This window comes from Chelonia mydas, chromosome 8 (genome assembly GCF_015237465.2).
Source record: "Chelonia mydas isolate rCheMyd1 chromosome 8, rCheMyd1.pri.v2, whole genome shotgun sequence".
In the NCBI taxonomy this organism is placed as follows: Eukaryota; Metazoa; Chordata; order Testudines; family Cheloniidae; genus Chelonia; species Chelonia mydas.
In genome coordinates, this window is record NC_057854.1 from 99,994,873 (window position 1) to 100,022,455 (window position 27,583).

The 27,583-nt window shown below is 44.1% G+C and overlaps 1 protein-coding gene across 1 annotated transcript in view; it reads right to left on the bottom strand.

Annotated features, from left to right (window-relative positions):
• Positions 1-26,525, bottom strand: part of LOC102935816 (cytochrome P450 4B1) — a 52,418-nt gene extending 25,893 nt beyond the window's left edge. Inside the window, exons 1-14 of the mRNA XM_007061594.4 lie at positions 26,324-26,525; positions 25,760-25,885; positions 23,611-23,843; positions 21,127-21,268; positions 19,223-19,267; positions 17,426-17,553; positions 16,862-16,986; positions 15,570-15,721; positions 14,993-15,099; positions 13,858-14,048; positions 12,417-12,550; positions 9,869-9,933; positions 9,069-9,151; positions 3,709-5,269 (exon numbers count right to left, since the gene is read on the bottom strand). Of these exons, the coding sequence (XP_007061656.4) occupies positions 5,101-5,269; positions 9,069-9,151; positions 9,869-9,933; positions 12,417-12,550; positions 13,858-14,048; positions 14,993-15,099; positions 15,570-15,721; positions 16,862-16,986; positions 17,426-17,553; positions 19,223-19,267; positions 21,127-21,268; positions 23,611-23,843; positions 25,760-25,766 (1,581 nt within the window). The 5' untranslated portion in view covers positions 25,767-25,885; positions 26,324-26,525 and the 3' untranslated portion in view covers positions 3,709-5,100. Of the gene's footprint in view, positions 5,270-9,068; positions 9,152-9,868; positions 9,934-12,416; positions 12,551-13,857; positions 14,049-14,992; positions 15,100-15,569; positions 15,722-16,861; positions 16,987-17,425; positions 17,554-19,222; positions 19,268-21,126; positions 21,269-23,610; positions 23,844-25,759; positions 25,886-26,323 lie in introns of the transcript that reaches the window.
• Between the last annotated feature and the right edge of the window lie 1,058 nt (positions 26,526-27,583).

Below are 27,583 nucleotides of genomic sequence, written 5' to 3' on the forward strand. Positions count from 1 at the left end.
TGATCTAGAAATTCTACAGTTACTCACTAAAAACATGAGATGCATCATCAAATTCTTGTATCCTTTATCCTTGTAGGCACAGTTATAACATACAGGAATCTGTGTCATGACATCCAATCTAAGATTAGAGACATGCAGGAACAATGGTGGAGCACTATGGCAGATGAAGTCCAAGGCTACGCCAACCACCAGGAGACCAAAGATTTCTCTGCTGCTTTTAAAGACATGTATGGTCCGATGCATACTATTACAGTCCCTTTGAAGAGCGTGGATGGCCTAACACTGATCACTGACAAAGGAGAAATTTTTCAGAGGTGGCAACAGCATTCCAGTGATCTTTTGAACATGCTGTCCAACATTACAGACAAGGCACTAATAAGAGTAGTAGATCATCCAATGTGTAATGACAACATGGACACAGCCCCATCCCTTGACGAAGTCCGCACTTCAACCGGTGCCATGTAGAACTGCAGGGCTCCCGGATCTGATGGCATGGCTTCAGAAATATTGGAATATGGAGGTGAGAGCCAGCTGAGGAGACTTCATGAGTTCTTATTCAATATATGGACTACTGAAGACATATCGTATGACTTCCAAGTTACCACCTTTGGTTTGTTAATCCAGGGTTTGAGCGTCCACATGCATTTGTAACCCTAGGTTAGGAATTATAGAACCCTGTGTCCCAAACTGGGGCTCCAGTGTCTGCACTGAATTATTCAGGCTTGAGTCCAACCACTCATAGCCCAGACTTCTTAGTGTCCTCCCAAAATGTGGCTGTTCTAGCCCTTTGTTCATGGTGCACTGTGGGAAAACTTGGCCATCCATCAAACCTGACTGCCCAGAGGACAAACAAAGTCAGTCCATGGGATACTTCTGGGGGACTCCCAGAGCACGAGTCCAGTGGGGCTGTGTCTGCACTGCAAAACAATGTGGCCTGAAACCTGGGTCCCATCTTGACTTAGGCTCTGGACCTCCACCCCCTGGGGTGCTCATATCCTGAGTCTGAGCATGATTTGTGTATAGATGGAAGGAGGGTTAGGCTTGAGCCTGAGTTTGAACCCTGGGCTTACATGGCAATGTAGACACACACTAAAACAACATTAATTAACCCTCACGCCCATGGTGAGACTTAAGCGTAAATTCCTGGGTTTGGGGGGTGTTTGGAACAGAGGTTTTGGTTTTGGCCCTCTATAAAAATGAGATCCATTGGTGGACCCTGATCAAGTTACAGATCTGTGGTTTGTCTGTTTTACTAATGGGTAACCGGAGGCACTTATACACTGGATTAATCTATATTAAGGCCAGAAGGGGTGTCGGATCATTTGCTCTGATCTCCAGTATAACACAGGCCAAAGCATTTTACCCAGGGATTCCTACAGGGGAGGGAATCATCCTTCCCAGCTATGTACATAGATACTAGTGAGGGTGATAGACTTGCGGTTGAACAAGGGTGACCTTCATAAGATTGCTTCCACAGTGGAAAAAAGATCTCTGACCTTGCCCTCTAGTACCTGCAGTGCTCTGACGGCTTATTGAAACAAATCAGTCACATTCCTCAATGAGTGTGTTTTACCAAATCAGCTACTTCTCTGACCTCTTGCATTAAAGCCCCAGGGAGGTATACTGAAATTCTATAAACATACAGAGCCAAATTTCGTGTAAACACCCTGTTTGCACCAGGGCTGAATTGGGCCTAGATTACAAAGAGCAATGAAATTTTTAGCAGTTCTTTGCATCCTATTCTTGTTTCAATATAAACTGTGAGGTTATTAGCATGAATATTTCTATAGCCTTGCAGACATAAAGGGCCAAAAACTGAAGATCTGACCGAAAATGTGCCTGCATTTACAGCTCTTTACCCCCATAAGGGCCAGAAATGTACTTCTAATTGGAAGATTACATGTTTTTCAAAGCATACAGAAAAATCCACACTAAAACCAGAGCCTTGGAGTGATCAGGAAAACTGATCCGTCAGTTACTGAACATAGCAGCTTTCCACCTAGTTGGCTTCTCTGTTTGTTATGTAACTAGTGATAGTTTATGTAGAACTATGCCAAACAGAGATAATTTGTATTAAAGTCCAAGGATGATTTAAATGGTCTTTTCAAGAAGTAGAAGGAATGACGCAGACTGCAGCCAGTCTGTTCCAGAAAGTTTTATTGGGAGCTTAATATTTGCTAGGTATCTCTATGGTTTGTTATTCATTTTGTATCTGCCAACTAATTGGTAGCTTATGCTGTATGTTCTAGTTAAATAATACCATACGCTCGAGTTTAAACGATTAAAGAATCACAGCCCCTTAACATAACGACAGATGCACTGGCATGTGACTGTTCCCCAGTAGTCACATTTCTTGGATGAATTAAGGCACTCTATAGAATCATAGACTTTAAGGTCAGAAGGGACCATTATGATCATCTAGTCTGACCTCCTGCACAACACAGGCCATGGAATCTCACCCACCAACACTTTACAGAGTCCCAAAGAATCCAACCGGTTCCAACACACTTGAGTGTCGGCAGACAATTGTGTGTGTGAGACAGTAATGGTTTACAATGAGTGTATTTGGAAGGTAGGTGTAACTTGATGGCTAGATGTAGAGTGTGTATTCTTTGGATGATAGAGCCATCTCTCCTTCCTTTTAGCGTTCTTTTGTAAGAGGCAACCTTTGTCACAGCTCCAGCTGAGCACCTCCTCTTGGTTACTCACCAGACTGCTGTGAGGGGATCCAGCCGTGGAATCCTCTGGGTGTCCTAAGCCTCCAGAGTCTGAACAGAGTCCAGGCACTGTCCTCATCTTAGGGTCTGGAGTCCTCCTTGTGTTCTGAAACATGGAGCCTTCTCCACACAGATCTCCTATTCTGCCCTTGGCCACTCCATCCTCTCTCCTGCCCAAAACTCCTCTGGGCTCTCAGTCATCCCCCTATGAGTCCTTTTATAACCTTTCAGGCCCTTGGTCAAGTGACTCCTAGAACAGCCTTAACAAATGAAAGACCTCTACTAGGCAACTTCATTGCCAGACATCCTCTGTTCTGACAAACCAGTTTTTCTGGTTGAGATCTAGACTATTGTTTAATATGTTTGTATTTGACTAGAGGACTATCCTGAATTAGTGACCCCCTATTGTCAGCCCTGTCAGAATTTCAGTTCAACCTGGAGGTAAAGAGGGAACAGAGAAGACCGCACTTAAAGCCCCCACATTCAAAATGGAGTTTTCTGCTTGCTAAAGATATGCACAGAGTTCATAATCTCACATTGAATCCACAAATCATACAGATTTCCCAAACAGTCATACACTTCCCAAACATTCCGTGACAATCAACAGAGTTCCTTGTTGGGGTGGCAGTGTTGTCTAGTGGCTAGGACACTACATTGGGAGACTTGGGTTCTACTCCCAGCTCTGCTACTGACTGACTGCATGACCTTGGGCAAGTCACTTCCCCTCTGTTTCTCGCCCCATCCTTTGTTTGTCTTGTCTATTTAGATTCATCCAGACAGGGACTGTCTCTCACCATGTGCTTCCACGGTGCCTGGCACAATGGGGCTCCAATCTCTATTTGGCTCTCCAGGCATTAGAGGGATGAGGACATTGCATAAGGCCACAGCAAGAGACACAATCCGCCACGGGATGAGAGAAGGGGATCTGAGAGCATGAATCCTGATACATTTATATTTGGAAGCCGAATGTGCTAATAAGTTGGCATGAAGATATTTTTTAATGCTATTTAATTTATGCATCACTGACACAGCTGTGAAATCTCAAGATAATTTAGATACAAACAAGTTGAGAAAAGGGGTTACACTTGAATTTAATCCTTACAAACACTGATTAAATTGCTTGCTGGGTCATTGGGATGCTTGTTCTGCCACACACAATTTTGCTCTACAGTGTACGGTCGAAACTTGTACCACTTTGACTATGCCACTACAGTTAAAGTGGGACAACTCCCTTCCCTTGTGTGGATGCAGCTATATGGGTATAAATGTGCTCTATACCCGTGTAGCTATTTTTGTATGGGAAGGGAATAACTATACGGGTATAAGGCACTTTAATAATGGAGTCAATGCATCCACATTAGAGGCTTTTACTGGTATAACACCAACAGTGAAAATCACATCCCTCACCTCCATGATTGGGGCTTCTAGGCACTCATGTAAATAAACAATAATTATCATTACCGCTAGGTAGGGCTTCTTCCTATTAAGCATAGCATCACCCTGGGGGGTAGTGTGGAAGCACACTACTCCAGCAGGAATTGCAGACCACTCCCGTCCCTTGGTGGACTTACTGCAATAACCTTTCTGGAGTACACCAGTACAACTCCCTACCTACTAGTCTTGTTCCCTCAGAGGAAGTGGTCCCTGCACGAGGGCTGGAAATCTGTCAAAAATAAGGAGAGCGGGAGAGGAAGTCTCCTTATTCTCTCCTGTCCCTCCTTCACCCCTTGGGTCAGAATCTGGCCCCACTGCAAGTCTCTCAGAGCTGAGATGCTGTCCTTGCTCTCTTCTGTACAACGCTGAGCCCTTTCTAAACGATTATGATCAATAAAAATACCCAGCTCCATCTCCACGGCCCTCCCCACGCCTGAATATTTTTTTAGTTAATCACAAAGGAGAGTTAGCAGGGCTACATCTGCAGAGATAAAACACAGCCTTTGTTTTGACTAGAACCAACTGTGAAAATTTTGACAGAAATTGTTGCATTTGACAGAATTTGTTTTGAAAAAAAAAATCGATCAATGTTTTTTTACACCGGTACAGGATTAGATTTGTTTATTTCAGAACGACTTTTCGTTTTGCGTTTTATTTAAAAGTCAAAAGCAGAACAAAAAGTTTTGATAATCTCAGAACAATTTTTAAAATTTTATTGAAATGACTTTTTTTAAAATTCATTTTGTGGGAAATTTTGAAATTCTGTTGTTTCCATTGCAATTCTGAATGAAAACCTTTTGAAATCACAGAATTTCCCGCGAAAGGGAATTTCAGTTCCCACCCAGCTCTAGTTATTCAACCAAATGTAGATTCAACTCTGTCATATATCACACACATGTCCCACATGATTTAAGTGTCACACATGATCGTCACATACATGATTTAAGTGTCACTGAAGTTTCTTCAGGTGCAGGTGAATCCCGTTCTTGGAGCGCAGGACGATCTGAGGTATTTTGATCGGAGGCTTGGCTGGGTCAGGGGAGAGTTCAAAGCGCAGCAAAGTCAGTGCAAGAGCCACCTTCATCTCGTTCATGGCAAACTGCTGCCCGATGCAGTTCCTGAGCAGAGAGAAGCGACAAATATTTCATCACTAAAATGACCAAAGCCACTTAACGTAGTAAGCAGAGCACAAGAGGCGGCCACAGAAATAGTTAACGGGATTCACTTCTATTGAGCGTCAAACTGAGCCCACTTGATGGGTTAGTAGAAATGGCTGGAAAATGGAAATTCCTTTCCACAAGAAAATGTCACCTTTTTGTAATTTTTTTCATCTCAAATAAGCCTGGGGATGTGACAGCTTGGGGAGCCGACCAGCCTCCAACCCCCAGTTCCCTGAGTAGACTGTGGAGCAGAGAAGCGACTAGCGGCTGCCCTTTCTTCACCAAGTAGAAAAGAGATGGCAGCAGAGCTGTAAACATAGATGTCATCTGGTGTTAAACATCTTCCCCAGCTAATGCCTGCAGCCCAAGAACATGCCTGTTTTATTTCATTACGTCAGGCAAGAAAAATACTAAATGTAGCACTTTGCTCTCTCCGGTCACAGTATAAAGACCAGGTGCTAAGCCAGTTGAAAGTGGCAAAGAGCCATCAACTTTCCTATGAGGATTTAGATTGGCTAAGCATCAGCTCTCTACCTGTATTTGTTTTGGATAAACTAAGCAGTGAAGCTGGTTGGGATTTTTCCACTGGAATGATTTTCCAACCGAAAATGCAGTCTTCGCAACAACGAAATTTTCCTCAAGAAATTTTCCAATTTTTGTTGGAAAATTTTGAGGAAAATCTAAATGAAAGCTCCTGTAAGCCAAGCAGGCCGTGTGAGGAGACTGGGGAGCATTTGTTTAGATGTTCCAAAGGAAAATTTCAATTTTGAAGAAATTGCCTCTACCGTCAGGAAATTATTCTAATGGAAAATTCCTCACCAGCTCTACCGGGTAGTTTATCAGAAACAAACACAGGCAAAGGGCTGATGGGAATCAGCATAGATACAGTGAAGTTGATTAAACTATGCCATCTATACTGGCTGAGAATCTGGTCCCTGTGGTGGAACTGGAGAGCGCAATTAGCAGCACCTAACGGTGTTTCTCTTGGCTGATTTGTAATTAAACAAAAGGTTTGTTCTTTTGTTGTGGGCATTAGTCAGGGAAGAGGATTCTAGACACGGGTGACAATTACATGTACAGTTCTGCTGTGAATACAGCAGGAAAGCTGCCACCTCCTTTCTCCACAGTGAAGAAGAGCTACAGGGTTGGTAGTTCTTCACAAGTCACACGAGTTTGGCTTGGACTAGAGTCTGGTAATGCCAGAATCTTAAGCCCTCTAGTGAATTTCAGCTCCCCCTGGGGGGTGAGGAGAAGCCTCTGATTGGCTGCTCTCCCCACTGCCCCACTTCTTGGGGAAGAGCAGCCAATCAGATCAGCTGCAGGAAGAAGGCAGAACTCTCTTCTTAGTAGCTGACATTGTTTTCACTGGATGAGCAGAAAAAGCCCGGCAGCTCAGGGCTGATCTCCTGTTTCCTGCCTGCGAACAACAGGGATGGCTCCTCCCATCCTCTCTCCCTGCCTGCAACTCCCAGCCCTGACAAGGGAGAGGGGACCTTGCTGCAGTCCTTCCAGGCCTGGGAGAGGAGGCTGAGGAACTGAAGCTGCAGGAGGAGCAGAAGGGAGGCTGGGAATGGACAGAATTGATGTGGAGGCAAGATTTAAGGAGGCAGTGGAGTGGGGGGAAGAATTGATTGCTTGGCAGGGGGATGGGTAGATGTCTAAGAAGGAACAACTGCAGCAGAGACCAATATCTCCTTCATAAACCTGGGAGTGTTGGCCTCACTAATTGTCATACAAACACCGGGGTTCACACATCAAAAGACAGACCAAAAACCACACTATCATCTGAAAAAAAAAAACCCTCATGATTTTTGAGCCCATCTCGTAGTGGTATGGGTCTGATTCATGATTTCTGAATCTTTGGGGTTGGAAATACTGCTGGTATTTCTAACAGTATCCCTTATGCTGATGCATTTCAAGAACGGAGTACGAGCTGATACTGTGTTGGGTACTACTGAAATGTGGGAAATGGTAGTGCTGTCTTTAGAAACTGGATGTTGATTTGAGAGCAAGCAGGATGGGTTTTCTCTTGCTGGGATTTTCTCTATTTGGACAGGATGACACAGTAGCACTAACCCCTTTGTTTCATATATTCTAAGGCCAGAAGGGACCATTGCAATCATCTAGTCTGACCTCTTATCTAACACAAGTCATATAACTTCCTCAAAACAATTCCTAGAGCAGAACTTTTAGAAAAACATCTAATCTTGACTGAAGAATTGTTAGTGCTGGAGAATCCACCACTATCCTTGGTAAATTGTTCCAATGGCCACTTGCTCGCACCATTAAAAAAGTACGACCTATTTTCAGTCTGGATTTGTCTAGCTTCAACTTCCAGCCATTGGCGCATGTGATAATTTTCTTTGCTAGATTAAAGAGCCCATTATTAAATATTTGTTACCCATGTAGGTATTTAAAAACTGTGATCAAATCACCATTTAATTTTCTCTTTATTAAGCTAAATACATTGAGTTCCTTGAGTCTATCACTATAAGGCAGTTTTTCTAATCCTTTAATCATTCTTGTAGCTCTTCTCTGAACTCTCTCCAATTTATAAACATCCTTCTTGAATGGTGGGCATCAGAACTGGACACAGTGTTCCAGTGGTGGTTGCAACCGTGCCACACAGAGAGGTCAAATAATTTCTCTACCCCTGCTCAAGATCCCCCAGTTTATGCACCCCTTTTAGGCCAGAGCATCACACTGGAAGCTTATGTTCAGCTGATTATCCACCCGGCCCCTAAATCTTTTTCAGAGTCACAGCTTCCCAGCATGGAGTCCACCACTCTGTAAGTATGGCCTACATTCTCTGTTCCCAGATGCAGACATTTACATTTAGCCATATTAAAACTATATTATTTGCTTGCACCCAGATTAGTAAGCAATCTAGATCAATCTGAATCAAGTAGGAACATTATATTGCAATATTTTCTTACCTGTTTTGTCCTTAGTAGTAATAGCTGAGCAACTTGCAATCTTTAATGGAATTTATCCTCACAATATGTGTATTTTATAGACCGGGACCAGAGTAGACTGGCTTGCCCAAGGTCCCACATCACATCCGTGGGTAATAAGTGGGTAACTTACAGTCCAGTGCCCCTGTCCACTAATATTATTGTGCAATAGAGCCTACAATGTGCTAGACACTTGATAAGATAGACAACAAAGGACAGTCCCTTCCTCCAAAGAGTTGACAGTATAGGGACAAACAAGCAGACAGAGGCCAGGGCAGGAAAATAATAAAAGAATTTTCTATAACAATCAACAAGGTTCCTTATAGGTAGCACAGCAAAAGTGGGATTTTAAGAGGGACATAACAGTAGAGAGAAGCAGGGGCCTTGCAGATGAGTTCAAGGTCAAACCATGTATAGGGAACCACACTGAAGGTGGTATGGAAGTATTGTTCTGACATGCTCTGGATTTAAACAGACATAAGCCTGAGCTGTAGCATTTGGATTCAGGTCCAAGAGTTTCCAGAGGTTGGGGATGTTTGGATTTGGAGTTTTGCTTCAGTCCCAACTTTCATTTTAAGCACACACTATTGAATACTTGGAGAGCATGTGTAAGACAAGGGCACTCTGACATGGCACATGGCAAAGACAAAAGGTGAAATTCTATTCCCCTTGAAGTCAATGGCAAAACTCCCACTGACTTCATGAGAACTGGAATGTCATCCCAAAGAGGGAGTGATTCATCAGTGTCCAGGGAAGAGGATTTTATTTAACTAAAGCGACGTATACAATTAAATATACTCCACCTGGGTCCAGCTGCAAAAGGCAGAAAAGCATAGGAATGGCGTCTAGCTGAGTTCTCTGGTGAGAATCTCAAAGGGTCGAAGACCTGCAAAGAATAGTAAAGACACGCAGTTATGGAACTATTGCTTAGTGTGGCAACTGAGCTTAGCTAGTATGGGCCGGATTCTACTCTCAGTTACCCCTGCACAAGCCCACTAAAGTCAAGTAAATGGCCTTATCTTAATGACAGGGCAACGTGTACCAATGGTTTGGGAGGGGAAAAGGGATACAATTTCCATCACAATCTCTCTCCATAGCTAACACCTTGTATTAGTATATGGCTCCCAGCTTACAGCAGAGAAATGGCCCCATCCAGAAGATCCTTGAGAGATCTACAAACGTCCCAAAATGAAGATGGGTGGGTGTGGGCCCAAACAAATATGGGAGGAATCAGGGCAATGAAATGTATTATGTCAGCTTTAGGGTTTGGCCCAATGCATGGGTGAAACTGGTTCTCTCTCAACCTTTAATTAAAAATTCACATAAAAACAAAATTTAGTTTTGTCTGGATCTCCCATTATCCAAAGGTCTTCACATATCCCCTACAATCTATAGTTAACTGGGGACCTCGTACAGCATGAATACTATGTTATCTACATACTTCTAGTGAAAAATGGTCATCTACCCAAGAAAAAGGCCTGCTTGCTGCTTCCTGTGCACATAGGAACTTCTCGTTGATCTGACAAGTGAGTATGCACGAGGAATAGATATACCATATCCAAAAATATCTTATCAGTCTCAAGTACTGTAAAAAAAGAAGTACCTCTGGATTATGCCAGACTGTGGGGTTTCTGTGAAGACCATAAATATTCAGTGAAACCAGGGAGCCTGTTAAGAATGAGAGAAATAAATCAACATAAGACGGGAAAAATGTGTCCTAGACTATGGTGTTCTGTCCATCTACACTGTAAAACTAGACTGGTAACAAATCTCCTTTTGAAATCCTTTTGTTTTCATTTGTCACCCATGTGTACTGAGTAACAGAGTTTCATCAGGGGACCACCTCATCCTTTACTGACTAATAAAACAAAAATTGGCCAAAAATGTCAAAGAATTTTTACAGAAGGTGAAAAAAGTCACTTCAGGTAAGTGTCAGGAGAAGGGGAAATGTTGAGTGGGGGAGGAAGTCCCAAAAGATGTTAGAGGTGGACGTGCTCCATGTCCTTATCAATGCAAGGTTGTTCCTTGTGGTTTGTTCTCCTGCTCTTTGTCTTATCTGCTTCTAAGTGAGTCCAATGTTGGGCCTCCACCTTTTACCTTTGAAGATTGTGGAACAACTTATAGACCACATGTCATAAATATAAAGGGAAGGGTAAACCCCTTTAAAATCCCTCCTGGCCAGAGGAAAAATCCTCTCACCTGTAAAGGGTTAAGAAGCTAAAGGTAACCTCGCTGGCAGCTGACCAAAATGACCAATGAGGAGACAAGATACTTTCAAAAACTGGGAGGAGGGAGAAAAACAAAGGGTCTGTGTCTGTCTGTATGCTGCTTTTGCCGGGGACAGAACAGGAACGAAGTCTTAGAACTTTTAGTAAGTAATCTAGCTAGGTATGTGTTAGATTATGATTTCTTTAAATGGCTGAAAAAAGAACTGTGCTGAATAGAATGACTATTTCTGTCTGTGTGTCTTTTTTGTAACTTAAGGTTTTGCCTAGAGGGATTCTCTATGTTTTGAATCTAATTACCCTGGAAGGTATCTACCATCCTGATTTTACAGAGGTGATTCCTTTACTTCTATTAAAAGTCTTCTTGAAAGAAAACTGAATGCTTTTTCATTGTTCTAAGATCCAAGGGTTTGGGTCTGTGGTCACCTATGCAAATTGGTGAGGATTTTTACCAAACCTTCCCCAGGAAGTGGGGTGCAAGGGTTGGGAGGATTTTGGGGGGAAAGACGTGTCCAAACTACGTTTCCCAGTAAACCCAGATAAAGTTTGGTGGTGGCAGTGGAAATCCAAGGGCAAAGGGTAAAATTAATTTGTACCTTGGGGAAGTTTTAACCTAAGCTGGTAAAAGTAAGCTTAGGAGGTTTTCATGCAGGTCCCCACATCTGTACCCTAGAGTTCAGAGTGGGGAAGGAACCTTGACACCACACCACTAGGAATTTACTCTTGGTATTTATTTGTATATCTGTAGTGTTGAGGAGCCCCAACCATGGCCCAGGACCCCATTGTGCTAGGTGCTGTACAAACACAGAACAAAAAGACAGGCCCTGCCCCAGTGAACTTACAATCTAAGTATAAGACAAGAGACAACAGATGGAATCAGACAGACTGTTGGGGGAGTTCCAGAAGTAACATTCATCAGCAGTGGTCTCAGCACATTAGCAGACAGTTGTGAATTTTTTGTAGGGTTTATGGCAAAGGGAGAATTTTAATGATGGTTCCTCCCAAGTGTGAGGGGCATCATGGGAGAAAACCTGAAGATGCTTGTTGTAAAATTTAACAAGTGGGTGATGGAGGCTGACATCATGGGCGGGCTGGAGGTGGGAGTTGACCTTTCGATACTGTACAAAGGATGATAGGTAGGGGTGAGGATAGTTCATGAAGTGAAGACAAGTAGCTTATGTTTGATACAATAGAGAAGAGGGAGCCAGTGGAGGGAATGACAAGGTCAGAGTGACAGGTTAGGAAAATAACCTTTGCAGCAGCATTCTGAATACATATCAGTGAGGCAAGATTGTCTTGTTCATGACATGCGAGATAACGAGAGCATGGGCTACAGTTTTAGCTGTGTGGCTGGGTAGGAAAGTCCAGATTTTAGAGCCATTATACAGAAACAATCTGCGAGACTTAGACATGGACCTCTCTCTAGGTTCTCACATCCAGTCTGAGTCAAAGATGATGCCGAAGTTGCGGGCCTCAGTGATGTGTAACAGGGTGGTCAAGAAAGGAGGTAGCAAAGATGGTTTTGGAGGGAAGAATAAGAGCTCTGTTTTGTCCATATTGAGCTTGAGCTGATGGCTAGACATCCACCAAGGGAAATCAGAGACAGGCTGAGATTTTGTTTGGACAGAAGGAAACAGGTCTGGAGTAGAGAGGTAGATCTGTGAATCATCCACATGGAGATGGTAGTTGAATTTGCGTTAACGGATGTTCTTGATATTTAGCCTAAATCAAGTATCACACTATTACTCCTAATAATAGTCCCCATGTCTCCCTGAACAATTCCCTTTCCTCCTTTCAGTTTCTGTATATAGAATGCTTTTGGAATGAGAAGCAATATACAAGTGAGAGACATGAGCATCACTGCCGTCGATGTACAGGCATACAGCAGCCTAATTAGCATTTAAAGAGGAGATAAACTAAGCAGACCTTTTGGTAAGGTACGTCCATCAACAAATGTTACAGGTGCACTGAGTTCTCGTGCTACACCAGGTACCGGAGGGTAAAGACGAAGAGTCTCTTTGATGCACATGGTGGTGTAAATCATCTTCCCAAAGTCATCCCTGAAAGGAACCAGAAGCAGAGATTGGGGACAACTGACAACGGCCAAAAAGATATTGTTCATATTTTCTACAGAGATTTACCTGCGGGCAGAGCTGTGACCTGGAAAATAGAAAACTGAAAGGTGAATGTTATAACCAGTAAGTCTAGCAGATTACAAGCAGATGGGAGTTCTCACTGTGGCATCCAAGGAGGAGGGAGAGCTGTGGGGAGGCAGTGTTTATGCAAGCCAAGTAGAGGAGGGAGAGTTCTCCCTCTGGTTTTATAAGAGAAGGGGGAGCTGTACTCTGTCCGGCTCCCTTACTTTAAAAGGAGCTGAAAGGGGAAGGGTGGTTAGAATGGACACACTTAGGCAACCTTCTCTACCTCTCCATCTATAATATATAGAGTTCTTAGGTCTTCAGGCAAGAAGGGACCATTAGATCATCGAGTCTGACCTCCTATATATCACAGACCATTAAATTTCACCCAGATCCCTCTGAACTGAGCCCAGTTGTTCCCAATAGCTTATATTTGACTACAGCATATCTTCAAAAACACATCCAACCTTGACATGAAGACATCAAGAGATAGAGACTCCACCACTTCCTCTCATTCTTTGTTCCAATGGTCAATCACCCTAACTTTAAAAAATGTGTCCATTTTCTAATTGCAGTATGTCTGGCTTCAGCTTCTAGCCACTGGCTTTTGTTATGTCTTTCCTCACTAGATTAAAGAGCTCTTTAGAACCTGGCATTTTCTCCCCATGAAAGACACTGTAATCAAGTGACCTTTCAGTCCTCTTTCTGATAAGCTAAACAGATTGAGCTCTTTAAGTCTCTCATTGTAAGGCATTTTCACCAGCCCTTGAAGCGTTTCAGTGTCTCTTTTTAGCACTCTTTCCAACTTTTCAATGACCTTTTTAAAATGTGGACACCGAAACCGGATGCAGTATTCCAGAATCTGTCTCACCAATATTCTATGCAGAGATGGGACAAATGTCTCACATCAAGCTGCAAACGCCATTCTGTTTTGTGAATGCCATTTTGACTATAAACTGCCACGTGCCCTCTGGTTTGTACTGTGGCCTCCATCTTGGCCTGGGCCACCCAGGAGGTGTTGGGAGAAATCAAGAATCATGAAACTTGATGGTCCTCCATTCAAGTGGGTTCACCCCAGAACAAAAGGTTGCCTGCAGTCCAGGAGAACTAGCTTTTCCAGTTGGGAACTGAAGGGTAAGGGGAGAGACAACTGGGGTTAATAAACTGATCACCTGATAGGGGTTTCAAAGTTATTTGGGAGGTCACTTGAAAGGAAAATAAGTTCTCACCATTGAACAGTATTTCTGTCTCCCAGAATCTCTTTGATCTCTTTCCTGCATCTCTGCTGGTGCTCTGGGTGCAGGGCCATGCAGTACAAGAGCCAGGAGATCCCACTGGCCGTGGTATCGTGACCCTCAAACATAAACGTGTCCACCTCGGCACGTAGGTCTTCATCAGATAATCCAGCTCTGTTTTCATCCTAAGAACACATGGCTTCTATCAGGGTTTCATGGGCTTTCCCAGGAAACAGACATGAGGTTTCCTGCTGCACAGAGCTTAAGTGACAAACACGTTAGAAAGGAAACCCTGGAGCATTAATCCCAGTGGGTCAGATCTTCCCGTTAGGTTGGGGAGAAATGTAAGGAACCCTGCATGAACTCCTGTGACGCAGACAGGTAAAACTGCAGTCCTTGCTGTCCCTCGAATGCAGATACTGCTTCCTGCTTGCTCATTCTGGAGGACAAGAAACCTCTGGGAGGGATGGTGAGTAGTAAGGAGGAAGCTGGGACATACCTGTCCCCTGCCCCTTCACTAGCCCATGGAAAGGGCATGATGCACCAAGGGAAACACCGGAGATCTCTTGCATCCCTTAGAAGGGATGTAGCAGTGGACTTACTAGTACCCCATGCACAATGCAGCAGCGGGAGGAAATTTCTCTCTACTCCTGGAGCTTCCCCAGACTAACACAAAGCTCTGCTTAAATGGTATGCACAGTCCTGCGTAATTACATTGCCATCCAATCATCACTGCGTTAAAATGATCATTTCTATAAAACGGTCACTCTTTTGATCTACAGGAGTCTGCTTATGTCTTGCCAGTGACTCCACTTTATGTTAATGGGACTAGGTGTGGTTTATAACCCAGACTGCACGTGAACAAGGCTCCAGTGTTTGTGTGGCTTGAACTATGCACACAGGACTCTGTATATTGCCATGCTCTGCAGCCGCAGAGTCGGGGCAGAATCCATCCCTTGCGTCAAAACTATGCTTCTGAACATTGATGAATCCGGCTAATCAATTTTAACCTTTTCCCTGAAGGAAATATATTGTTCAGAAGCTGCTGTCCACAATGCCCAGGCCTCTCTCCGTGCTGCTACTCGAAATGCTCGCATACTTGGCTCCGATCAGGTCTTGCAACACTCACGTTAGCACTCAGAAGGATGTCCAGAAAGTCCAGGTGGCGCCTCTTCTGGATCTTTTCAAGCTCTCGCTCATCTTTAAGGGACTCCTTTCTTTCTCTGATCACTTTATCTGCATCAAGAAAACATTAAAATAATTATATCCCATTTGGAGCAATGTGTGCACTGTGATTCCCCAGAACCCCAATGGATCCCAAAATACCAGGGAGCCAGAATTCTTTGATTCTCATTATTTCTGAAATGAGATGGATCACTCTGCGTGGCTTCTGAGGGATGTAAAGAATCTGGGCCACAGCAGAGCTGCCTGAACTCCCTACACTGATGAGAGCATCTCCTGTTGGTGTAGGTACTCCACCTCCCTGAAAGATGGTAGCTATATCAATGGGAGAAGACCGCCAGTTGACTTAGGGCTGTCTACACCACAAGTTAGGTCAGTATAACTACCTTGCTCAGGGGTGTGGATTTTCCACATCCCTGAGTGATGTACTTATACCAACATAAGTCTGTAGTGTAGACTAGGGTTTATCTTGGAGCCTGGCACAAATCCTTAATGAGAGGTGAGAAGAGGATACTGGGAAATACCTGTATGGTGATGTGCTAATCTGCAGGCCTTGCGGAATTGACGCCCTCGAGAACTGAGCCAGTAAACGAGATAGTTGTGATACGGGGGCGACTGGATTCTCAGATGCACCATCAAGCTGAGGTCCATGACCGTCTGGATATATGAATTGTCACTAGAGAGAGAGAGTCAAGGGAGAGATGGATAAAGACTGGGCAGTGAGTTTGAGCGTACTGGGGGAGAGATTGCAAAGATTTCAAAATTGGTGATTTCAATGGTAAGTGTGTGGTTAGCGCAAGACCAGGCTCAGCGAGCATGACAGCAATGTGAACAGGCGGTAATGTAGTAGACTGCCTCAGAGAATGGACTTTTCCTTCCAAAGCAGTCAGGCCAGCCTGCACAAGGCAAAGCAGTGTTCCCGGGGGACAACTTGAGTGTTTGTAGTTGAATGTCTTGAGCTTGCCGTACTTTTGCCTGGCCTTGCACCCGCAGTCTAAGCATCTGATAACTATGTGCCCAGTTCTATGAGGTGCCAAGTGCCCTCAGCTCTCCTTTATTGGAATAGGAGTGGCAGGCGCTCAGTGCCTTCCCAGTTCAGGCTTTTGGGTTGTGAGATTGCGGAACCAAAAGTCACTAGTCACGTGAAAACTTAGGGCTGATCTTGATCCCATTGAATTCCATAGCAACCCCCCCACTAACTTCAACAGAGCAAAATCAGACCAAGGGTGCCGGAACAGTTTGTATAGTGGGGGTGTTGAGAGCCCTTGAACCAAACTGTAAATCCTGTATAAAATGGAAACTACTTCAAGCCAGCGGGTGCAGGAGCACCTCCAGCACCCCTAGTCCCACCACCTCCAGATCAGACTCATTATGATTTTACCTACTCTTAGATCTAAATAGCTGTATAAAATGATTGACTGTATATGAAACAGCTTTCTTGGTTTGCCTTGAAAGAATGCCCCTTGTCTCAGTTAAACAACAACTGTCTCACTTTTGTTACCACCTCCACCAAACAACGCCTAATTCTCATAAAGATCAGATGGTGGCATCAATACTCCAGTAGCTTCTGCATTTAAAAGACACCAGCACTTCTCGATCCTGAGGCAGGCTGTAAGAGGTGCTGAATCGGTCCCAGCACCCCTGATCCCAATATTCCCCTGTGTTAGAGACATGAAGATCAAGAGGCTAATGCATCCACTACTTCTATCACATCTGTGTAGTTCCCAGTTCGGACACAATTGCACCACACTGAATTTAAAGTCACTTAAGGCCAACAAGAAAATTTCATCAGGATTTGACATCACCTGGTACTGACCTGTCCGTCTGGCAGTTGCTCTGGTAACTGAAGGCACATTTCATGATGCTGTCGAGAGTCATCAAGCTGACATGTTCAAAGAGCTCCACCGACTTCTCCTGTGTGATCAGCTGTTCCCATTTATCCTATTGGAAGAGAGTAACGAGGAGGGAGAAATTTTCCTAGGAGTACAGAATCCTGGTTACAGCCATTCAGTTGGGTCTGGGCCACCTCCTACATCTGGGGACGTTGGGCCTGTGGGCAGGTGGCTGTGATCTTTAATGGTCGAGCCAGTTTCACTGACAGTCTTGAGATTAAACCCTGGGCTGCATGGGAGGCTGGGAGATGGCAGGAGCACCTTTAACAGAGCTCATTGTCTGCCAAGTCATCACAGGTCACTGTGTGGAGGTGTGCAGTGGGTTAGCATGGGCTCTCTTCTGCTCACAATCCTACAGTGCTGCAGCTTTGGGAGCTGACCCAGAATGCACCGGGGAGAACATTCTAAATGTTTTTACATCCTTCTCATCTACTAGGTAAAGGTTCTTAAATCAGGAAGGAGCACTAGGAAATCATGACAGTACCTACCAGCATCACTCGGACAGAATCTGCCATCATGGTCACGTAAGGTTTCAAAATATCATAGTGAAACCCTGGCGTCAGCAGCCTCCGATGCTGGAACCACTTTGGCCCATTTAAGATCAACAATCCTTGCCCTGTGGAGGAGCACAGTGCAAAAGAGCTGGTTAGATCACTTCCTACTAAGCAATTGATCATTTCAGGTGGCATGATTACAATCCAGCTGTAATATGAATGAATATCTGCTCAGTTCTATCCGGTGTATTCATGAGAAGGATGAGAGTTTTTCTTTAGAACATAAGAACATCCATACTGGGTCAGACCACTGGTCCATCTAGCCCAGTGGTTCTCAACCAGGGGTATGCAGAGGTCTTCCAGGGGGCACATCAACTCATCTAGATATTTGCCTAGTTTTACAAAAGGCTACATAAAAAGCACTAATGGAGTTAGTACAAACTAAAATGTCATACAATGACTTGTTTATACTGCTTTATACACTATACACTGAAATGTAAGTACAATATTTATATTCCAATTGATGTATTTTATAATTATATGGTAAAAATGAGAAAGTCAGCAATTTTTCAGTAAGTGCTGTGACACTTGTATTTTTATGTCTGATTTTGTAAGCAAGTAGTTTTTAAGTCAGGTGAAACTTGGGGGTATGCAGGACAAATCAGACTCCTGAAAGAGGTAAGTAGTCTGGAAAGGTTGAGAGCCACTGATCTAGCCCAGTATCCTATCTTCCAACAGTGGTCAGCGCCAGGTGTTTCAGAGGCTATGAACAGAACAGAGCAATTATCCAATGATAATGTTGTCTACTTTCGCCTTCTGGAAGTCAGAAGTGAGGGACACCCAGAGCATGGGGTTGCATCCCTGACCATCTTTGCTATTAGCCATTGATGGACCTATGCTCCATGAACGTATCTATTTCTTTTTTGAATCCAGTTAGTTTTTTAGCCTTCACAACTTATCCTGGCAATGAGTTCCACAGGTTGATACTGTGTTATGTGAAGAAGTACTTCTTTTGCTGAGTGACATCATTAAACATCCTTGATTTCACTTAGAGCTTTTTGGAAAACCATATTTTTCCCCTGTGAGAAATTTCAAATGAAAAATCTTTGTTTGAAAATTTTTAATCAACAATTTTCAGTTTTCCTGTGGGAATCAAACCAAAATTCATTTTGAATCAAATTTTCTGAAATTAAATGTAAGCTTTCAATTTTTTTAAACTTAAAATGTTGTTTTGTTTCAACTAAAACAACCAAAACAAAATGGTATTTTAAGATAGAACAGAACATTTTTCACTGATAAATTTCCTGCTGAAAGCTGAACTTTTGTGTCAGAATCGATATTTTTCCACACAAATTTCAGTTTCAACAAAGCCATATTTTTTGAGAGAAAACTTTATGTACAAAAAAGTGTAACCAGGTCTAATTTCAATCCAGACAAGGAAATTCAAGGTTAAGGCTCAAAGCTGATCTGATACTTGTTTATGTTTGTCACGTTTTACCACATGTGTAAAATATTGTATCTAATGTGCTCGGAATTAAACCTCTGAAATAGCTAGTTACAACGATGACATGAGTAAAGGGATGGAGCTTACGCCCCATTTCTCAATCTGAACTCTGATTTCCCCACTTTCCTGCATTTCATTCACACCTTTCCAGTTACGGTCACTGTCTTTTTTGTGAGTTAGCAATTAAATGCTATCGCTCTGTATCTATGTGGTGCTGCTTCCCTCACGAATATCACCAGCAATATTGTTACATGAAGTAAATGAGAATGAAATATGACAGTACAAACCAATCCAGGGAACCAGGAAATTGTATGTCACAAGAGGCTTAGGGTCTGTAGAATTCAAAAGAGAAGATAAATATAATATTAGGTTAAAATGATATAGAAGGTGAATAAGGTGCTACACACTGTGAATAAGGCATCAAAATCTGATCCTATGTTAGTTAAACAATTACTAGAATTACTTCTAAGCTTTAATCATGCTCTCGTTAGTAGCAAAATGTGTATTGGGAAGGACAATCTCCATACAGGAAAACTGTTACATTTTATATTAAGGTTCCATTCATAGATTCTAAAGGGTTAATAAATGTCTGACAGACATAGTAAGCACGTAACAGAGTAATATGTGGTGTTATAGGGGGGTTATAGCCACATCAGAAAAAGGCACAATAGATGGCTATAAGCAACCTATTGACTTCTTGGACTCCTCCATAACAATTGACAAGCCATTTATTAATACACCCATTCTTTCTAATCACTGACTATTTATAAATGGAGCCTTAGTAAAAAAAAAAAAAAAAAGGTGACCACAATTCTCTATATTTAGAACATGCTCTTCTCCTTCATTCATCCATCTATCCAGCATCAGAGCACTGGGGAAAGACCAAATTGCTGGTAACAGCTCACCTTACCTGATCACGCTCGTTACAGTGTGTATGGTAACACCCATTGTTTCATGTTCTCTGTGTATATAAATCTCCCCACTGTATTTTCCACTGCATGCATCCGATGAAGTGAGCGGTAGCTCACAAAAGCTTATGCTCAAATAAATTTGTTAGTCTCTAAGGTGCCACAAGTCCTCCTGTTCTTTTTGCAGATACAGACTAACACGGCTGCTACTCTGAAACCAAATTGGGCTGGTTATTCTTAAAACCCCTTCCAATAAATACATCACCTCCCAGTCTGCATTTTCCAGCTTGTGCCTGCTCAGACTTGCTCTTTCCTTTAGGAATATTGACTCCTTAGCCCCTGATTCTCATTATGTGTAATAAGTGCAGAAGATTGTTTAATACCATTACTTAATTCGGGCTTTATCTTCAATGTAGAGTTAGCTCCAGTTATAACTTGAGTGTTGCCCCTATCTCAAGTCCCGTCTGCACTGTAAAAGCCATAACTCAAGCGTGATGGTGCTTTTAGCTGAACAGGCTTGGCCCACTGAGGAAGAAGCTACAGCTCTAGTGAACACAAGCTGTCATTTTCCAGGTATTTTCCAATGAGCCAACCTTTCTGGAGTTTGGGCAATACAGATTGAAATGGACATTAAGGGCTGCATTTTCAGACTGGTCTAAATAGGTCTACCTTCTGCCACCCACAAATTTTCAGGCATAAATATTTGCAGGTCCTGTATATTAGGAACCAGAACCTGCTTAGCTGGTGTAAATCACACTCATTGTTTGGACTTCAGCACTTATTAATTGCTCTTCAGATGGAGAGTGATCATTTTCTGTGTGAATATTGAAAACAGTTGATCAAAATGCTCACAAAATACTCTGATTTCACTATATACCAGTTTCCGTCTTAAAACAATGGAATTTTCTTTGAATAGATGCTTTTCACTTCACCCTTAAGTAAATATCCATTTCTGAGACTTCTGCTTTACAGATAACAGCATTCAGTGGCATTTGCAGTGTGGAATGATATCACGATCACTCAGATATAAGATGTGTTATATTTTTGGACCCAGCAGAGAAAGAGAGAGACACACAGGGGGCTGCTAGAAACATTGCTTTGTGCTGTGTATTGGGGGTAGCCGTGTTAGTCTGTATCCACAAAAACAACAGCTTCCTGCTGCGCTTGCTTTATTGTTCTGGCTGAATAACTGAAACTAACAAGAAAGTGAGGCATAGCACTGGGAAGAGGGAAGTGCTCAAACATTTAGAGGGACAGGACATCACAAGATGCAGTGTCTTTACCTCCTCTGCTGTATACCGCCTTAGCATATTCAGGGTGGTTGATGGACAAGAATGCTAGGAAACCGCCAAACCATATGTGGTGACATTGTGGGTATTGTTCTGCCCAGGATGCTGTGTTGTCTAGTTCATCCTCTTGTTGAAGCTGTGTGGTAAATTAAAGGTAGGTGTAGTTCATGACAGATATTTAGCAGCACTATCTGAATGGGGAACAGTCCAGGGAGTTGATTAGTTAGATAAGACAGTAGTTAATAGGCCAAGAACACGTACACATCTACATTTTAGTAATGCTACTGACTAGGCTTTTAACATCACTCAAAGTGCAGAGGTCCTCTGTTCATTAGAAAGGCAGATGAAGGTGGGTGAATATGGGTAAGGCCAGGGGGAACCATAAGAATTAGCCCAGACAGTTCTTATTTAAGTAATTCCTCTTTCAACCCATCCCCTTTCTCCCTGTTCTGCCTTCAGATCCCCATCTGGACCTTACCTCCCCCTCCCATTGTGTTTCCTCATCCCATCCCCACAGAACACCTGGCCGAGTCTGTCCTGGGCCTTTGAGCTTTCCGCCTGAGTTCTCCCATGTAGCACATCTAGAATCTATCTCAAATGAGCATTCAGGGCTAGATCCTCAGCTGAAGGACATTGGAAAAGCCCTATTGAAGGCACTGAAGCGATGCCCATTTACACCAGCACCTGGGATTTAAGCACAGACCTAGTTGTGACTGACAACTTGCGTGGGGGTTGTCTAGGTTTTCCTCTTGTTGAAGCTGCATTGTTAGTTAAAAGGAGATGTAGTTCAAGACAGATCTTTAGCAGCACACTCAGAATGGGGAAGAGCCGTGCTACAGTCAGGGGACTGGATAAGTCAGATGAGAAAATAGCTAGCGGGCCTTGGCAGGACTGCATGTATGTATTTTTGTAAAGATGCCATTGTACAAGCTTTTCAAGTCACTCCAAGTGCAGAGGTCCCCCCGTGCATTAGAAAGGCCGGCAGAGATGGATGAATAAGGACAAGGCCAGGGGGAACCATAAGAACTAGCCCACACAGTTAAGCATTGCTTAAGGAATCCCTCCTTCAACCGGTCTCCTCGCTCCCAAAAGTGAATTCCAACAGTCCTCCCACTCTTAAATTGGATTCTAGGCTACAGCACCCTGTGGATCAGCCATGCAGACCCCATTGGTTTTGGCAACCGCAAGTTCTTCCCTTTGAGAGCTAGTGACCAGACAGCCTGCTTAAACCAAAGTATAGTTTAATGTTAACAGCAGGAATGAAGCATAGCATAACACGGACAGGATTTTAAAACAATAGTCTATAGAATCATAGAATATCAGGGTTGGGAGGGACCTCAAGAGGTCATCTAGTCCAACCCCCTGCTCAAAGCAGGACCAACACCAACTATGTGCATGTCTATCCTACCTAAAGGCTTGCCATCCTGTGACGGAAGCTTTAACTTCCTCAAGACGCCTCCAGCTCAGGCATTGTCTCTCAGCCACCCAGAAGTGTGTACTGGATGGCAGTGCTTAATTTGTGCCAGGGCTAAGCCCCAGCACCTCTAGGCTTAGCAGTTCATAGCCCTGGCACCTCTGGGCCTGCTGCATCGGTTATGAATGTAAAAAAATTGCTTGAGCCCTGGCAGCTCTTTCATTACAAATTAAGCACTGCTGGGAGGTGTCATATCTCCAGTCATTGTTTTGCCTTCCTGTCTGTTTCCCGAAGAGCTTGATGGGATATGCTGATGTTCCGAATGCACCCACGAAAAACTTCATAGATGTGCCTTTTCCTACCTTACAGGACCTAGAACTCACTGAGGTCTTTCAGATCAACCTCATCTGAAGTGGCCCAGGACAAGCTGTTCTTATGGCTTGGGAGAATTTTCAAAACATTGCCAGACACCTCTCTTTGTTCTGAGCCGTGTGCTGGTAACTCAAAAGAGAGTGAAAATCTCTCTATAGGCTGCAGAGCATGCATGCAGAATCTGAACGGGCCTTTTCTGGAAGGTTTAATAGGAGAAAACAAGTCTCTGCCATAACCACAGAGAGCCTGTGACCTCTCCTTAGCAAACATGACCATAATGCAATAAACTCCTATTAGTGGGAGGGTAGAGGAAAGCAAAGAAACTTCTTGCTTATGGAAACAAGGAAGACACATGCGCGCGCGTGCACACACACACACTACAGTTCCAGTTGCTACTTTACCATTTTAAGGTGGACACACACACACACCACACACACACACACACACTACAGTCCCAGTTGCTACTTTACCATTTCAAGGTGGACACACACACACACACTCACACTACAGTCCCAGTTGCTACTTTACCATTTTAAGGTGGACACACACACACACACACACACACTACAGTCCCAGTTGCTACTTTACCATTTCAAGGTGGACACACACACACACACACACACTACAGTCCCAGTTGCTACTTTACCATTTCACGGTGGACACACACACTACAGTCCCAGTTGCTACTTTACCATTTTAAGGTGGCCATACAGCCAGTGGATGGGAGGTCCTGGGAAACTTTTAAAGATTTTGAGCAGTTTCTGCTTCCTCCAATACAGCTGGATTGCTTTCAGAACCACACAGACGAGGCACACCACGGCCGTCAGGTGAAAAATCTGGGCGACATCTCCATGCAGCCAAACCCCAGAAGGGTTCATTACTGTCTCCAGTACAGATTTCATGCTGCTGCCCTCATTGGCAGGCACTGTATAAAAAAGCCCGAACGCTGTCAGCTTCTGCTACACTCTGTACTGACTGTATGCACAGAGTCAGACACACTCTTATCACACCTGACTGCAAAGATTAGACTCTCAGGTGCTTTTCAAATGGCTTATAAGCACCGCCCAAATCGGAACAACCAGGGGTGAAGTTTGCTGAAATAATAGCCTCTAGAAGGCAACGAGCATTTTATGGGAAGCTTGTCTCTGACTCTAATTCATGCAAGAGAGGCTGGATAATTGTATAACTGATAAAGCTCTGGGTAGCCATGTAGCTGAGGTAGGAGTAATCATTTTTCTCTGCCTCAGAACATAAACAGATCAGAAAATGCACCTCACACAGCTCTTCATGGCAGCGTAAATCCTGCATGCACAGTTGCAGCTGTTTTGGTAGCAGGATTTTTAGTGTTTAGCAAAGTGAGAGTAGTACGGACTGAATAGAGGCACTGGATTTATGGCTTATTATAACAATCGATAACCCATTAAGCCCCCGCCCCCCATCTTTTTTGCCCCTATAACCGGAGAGATGTTAAAGGGCCACATCACCTTGAATGCTCCCTTGAAATAGTGGTCACTCCTTATGCTAAATCATCTGTTCTACCTTGTATTTAGCTGTGACACTCTGTGTTTCCCACACCTGAAGGAGAGCTCTGTGTAAGCTCGAAAGCTTCCCTCTCTCTCTCTCACCAACAGAAGTTGGTCCAATAAAAGAGATTACCTCACTCACCTTATCTCTATAGTAAAACCTGTGAACTAGATCCTCCGCTGCAGCTACGCTGGTTCACAAATGGAGCAGATTTACAAAATGATAGAACCATTAGTAGCCCTGGTGAGTTCAGCTCTGAAAAATCTGCTGACAGACAGGGTAGATTAGGAGATTCTAAAGTCAGCAGGGACCATTAGATCATCTAGTCTGCCTAGGGTGATCAGATGTCCCGATTTTATAGGGACAGTCCTGATTTTGGGGGCTTTTTCTTACATAGGGCACCTAAAGCCCCCTGTCCCTTGTCCCGATTTTTTACACTTGCTGTCTGGTCACCCTAAGTCTCCCCTCCTGTATGTAGCCCCTGCCATTTTGGGAGCATTATAGATGCTGCTCCTATAGAAAGTAGCACAGAGACATAAACAGGGACTGTCTCGGAGCCTGCCTGGTTTGGCTGTGCTGGAGGGAGACACCCGGATCTGTGGCAGGAAGACAAACCTGCTTGACAATGCTTGGTGACCAACAGGGCTCGGGGAGGATTGCCCGCCATTTTTACTCTCTTGGTCACAGGGTCTGAAGCCGACCCAGAGCCCCCCGATCCACAAGAGACGCTGAGTCCCCAGAAGATGCAGCAACTGTGGAAGTGGAAAACCCACAGAGACCCCACTGCACTGGCCACCGGGACTCGATCCTGCCTGAGATCCCATCCAGCTCTTCCTTTATATAGCTCCCTATTCCTAGCGACAGTTTCCTCGCTCGCACATGCTCAGTTACCTCAGAATTGTGATTGACAGCTCTGAAACAATTCTGATTGACAGCCCAGAATTGACCATTAGCTCAGAATTCTGATTGACAGCTCTGAAACAATTCTGACTGACAGCTCAGAATTGACCATTAGCTCAGAATTCTGATTGACAGCTCAGAAACAATTCTGACTGACAGCTCAGAATTGACCGTTAGCTCAGAATTCTGATTGACAGCTCTGAAACAATTCTGATTGGCAGCCCAGAATTGACCATTAGCTCGGAATTCTGATTGACAGCTCAGAATTGACCGTTAGCTCAGAATTCTGATTGACAGCTCTGAAACAATTCTGATTGACAGCTCAGAATTGACCGTTAGCTCAGCATTCTGATTGACAGCTCTGCCCTTGAAAACCAGCTAGAGGCTTAACTGACTCACCCCGCTGTCACCCCTTACCGCACATGCTTGCTGATGACCTTCACCTCTGAGCTGGGATTCTGCTGAGCCGCGCCCACACCCACTTGGCTCTTTGCCAGGGCACCCTTTTCTTTTTCTTTTTCTAGTTCCTGGAATCAGGCATATCTGCAGGCAGAGAAGGCGGTGGGAGAGGCATCGCCAGAAGAGGGCTGAGAGAGCTAATCCCCGAGACGGCCAGCAGGAGGTGCCGCTCTGATGAGTGTATCCCATCACGGTGCCCCAGAGCTACTGAGAGCTCCAAATAACAAAAGCTTCACGGGGAGGGAGCTGTCTGCTGGCATTTCTTGGTCAGCCAAGGGAAATGGGATGGGCCAGGCTTCGTTTACATTTCCCATATGTAGCAGTTTGGGGAACTGTGGTCAAAATTCAGTTAATTTGTAAATTTAGGGGTAATAAAACACTGTTATCCCTGTGGGTAACAAAAGAGCAGGAGAACGGCACCAACTGTGCCTGCAATTATGGGTCACCCTAACCATCACTGCAGTCTGGCAAGGTTGGGTACTGGAGCCCAGACAATGTGAGAGAAGGAGAAGGGGCTGCTACCTTATGGGGGCAATGCCATCTGTGGTGGCAAGACCTGTGCCCAGGTGCTGTGTCACTGATCTGTATCTGAAGAGGTGGTGGAGAGGGAGCTTTCACGAAGAAGAGATGGTTTTGCAGACAGTGGCATACACAGAGGTGTTATTGAGATAGGTCAGCTGAGGCACTCCAATGAGGGTCCCAGCTACCCAAGAATGAGAGGAATAATCAGTTCAGCTGGGCGAAGTGGTGTAGCTCCTGGAGCAGATCAGGCAGCGCTTTCCTTTGGGGCTGGAGATAGACCTGCCTGAATTCTGCCAACCCGTGACAAAGAAAACTTTACTCACAGTTTGTTGTTTTGTACAATGGACTCGGTGCTTGGGAGGAGAAGTATGCCTGTCAGGGGCACCTCAGGAGGTATGTAGTTTTCCTAGGTTTCTGGGCGGGGGCATGAGCCAGTGTTTGCTACATTTTCAGAAGGAACCTTAGACATTTGAACCAGCCCTTTTTATTGCCTATAACCTCTGGTATAAGGGTCACACTGATTTTTGTTGTTGGTTTTCAGGAGTTATTGCAAGATGGGTTAGATCCTTATTTATTTACATCCCTGAGTCCTTTCCCTGTTCTCGTCCCCTTGTTTTAGCTTACCTTGTTCCTATCCAGGGATTAAACAGTTTCTTTTTATGTGGACTTCGATTCAATGTACTAGTTAATGAATGTCCTAGCAGACAAGGGGTTGTTAGTCCTTTGTATACCTGGCCACTAGGCAGAAGCACTAATTGCTGGGAACCCATCATCAGGATCTCTCTGACCTCCTGGGGTGGGGGTGGAGGTCAGAGAGATCCTGAGGAGCATAGAACAAAGGACTCCACCACCGGTGGGGCAGGGATGCCCCAGGAAGTGGTTACATGTATAACATAGGCCATAGAATTTTACAGTTACCCCTGCCTTGAGCCCAGTAAGAGGTGAAAGTGCAGTGTAACCTTTTACAACCTCTACATGGATTTAAAATAAATCTGCATTTAGGGGCTAATCCAGCCCTCACTGAACTCAATGGGAGTTTTTCCACTGACTTCAGTGGGCTCTGGATGCAGCCCGCAAATCGAGCATATTATGTATTGTGATTCTCTGCAGGGGTACCCAGGGTTGGAAAGCACCACACTGCTACATGCCCTTAGCATGATGCAGTCTTGTCCATGCTTCAGCTCCCTGAAACCAACAGCCTCTGGTAGCACAAGCACAACCTTGCAGCCCCACAGGCTTCATTCCCTTTGTGCAGGTTAG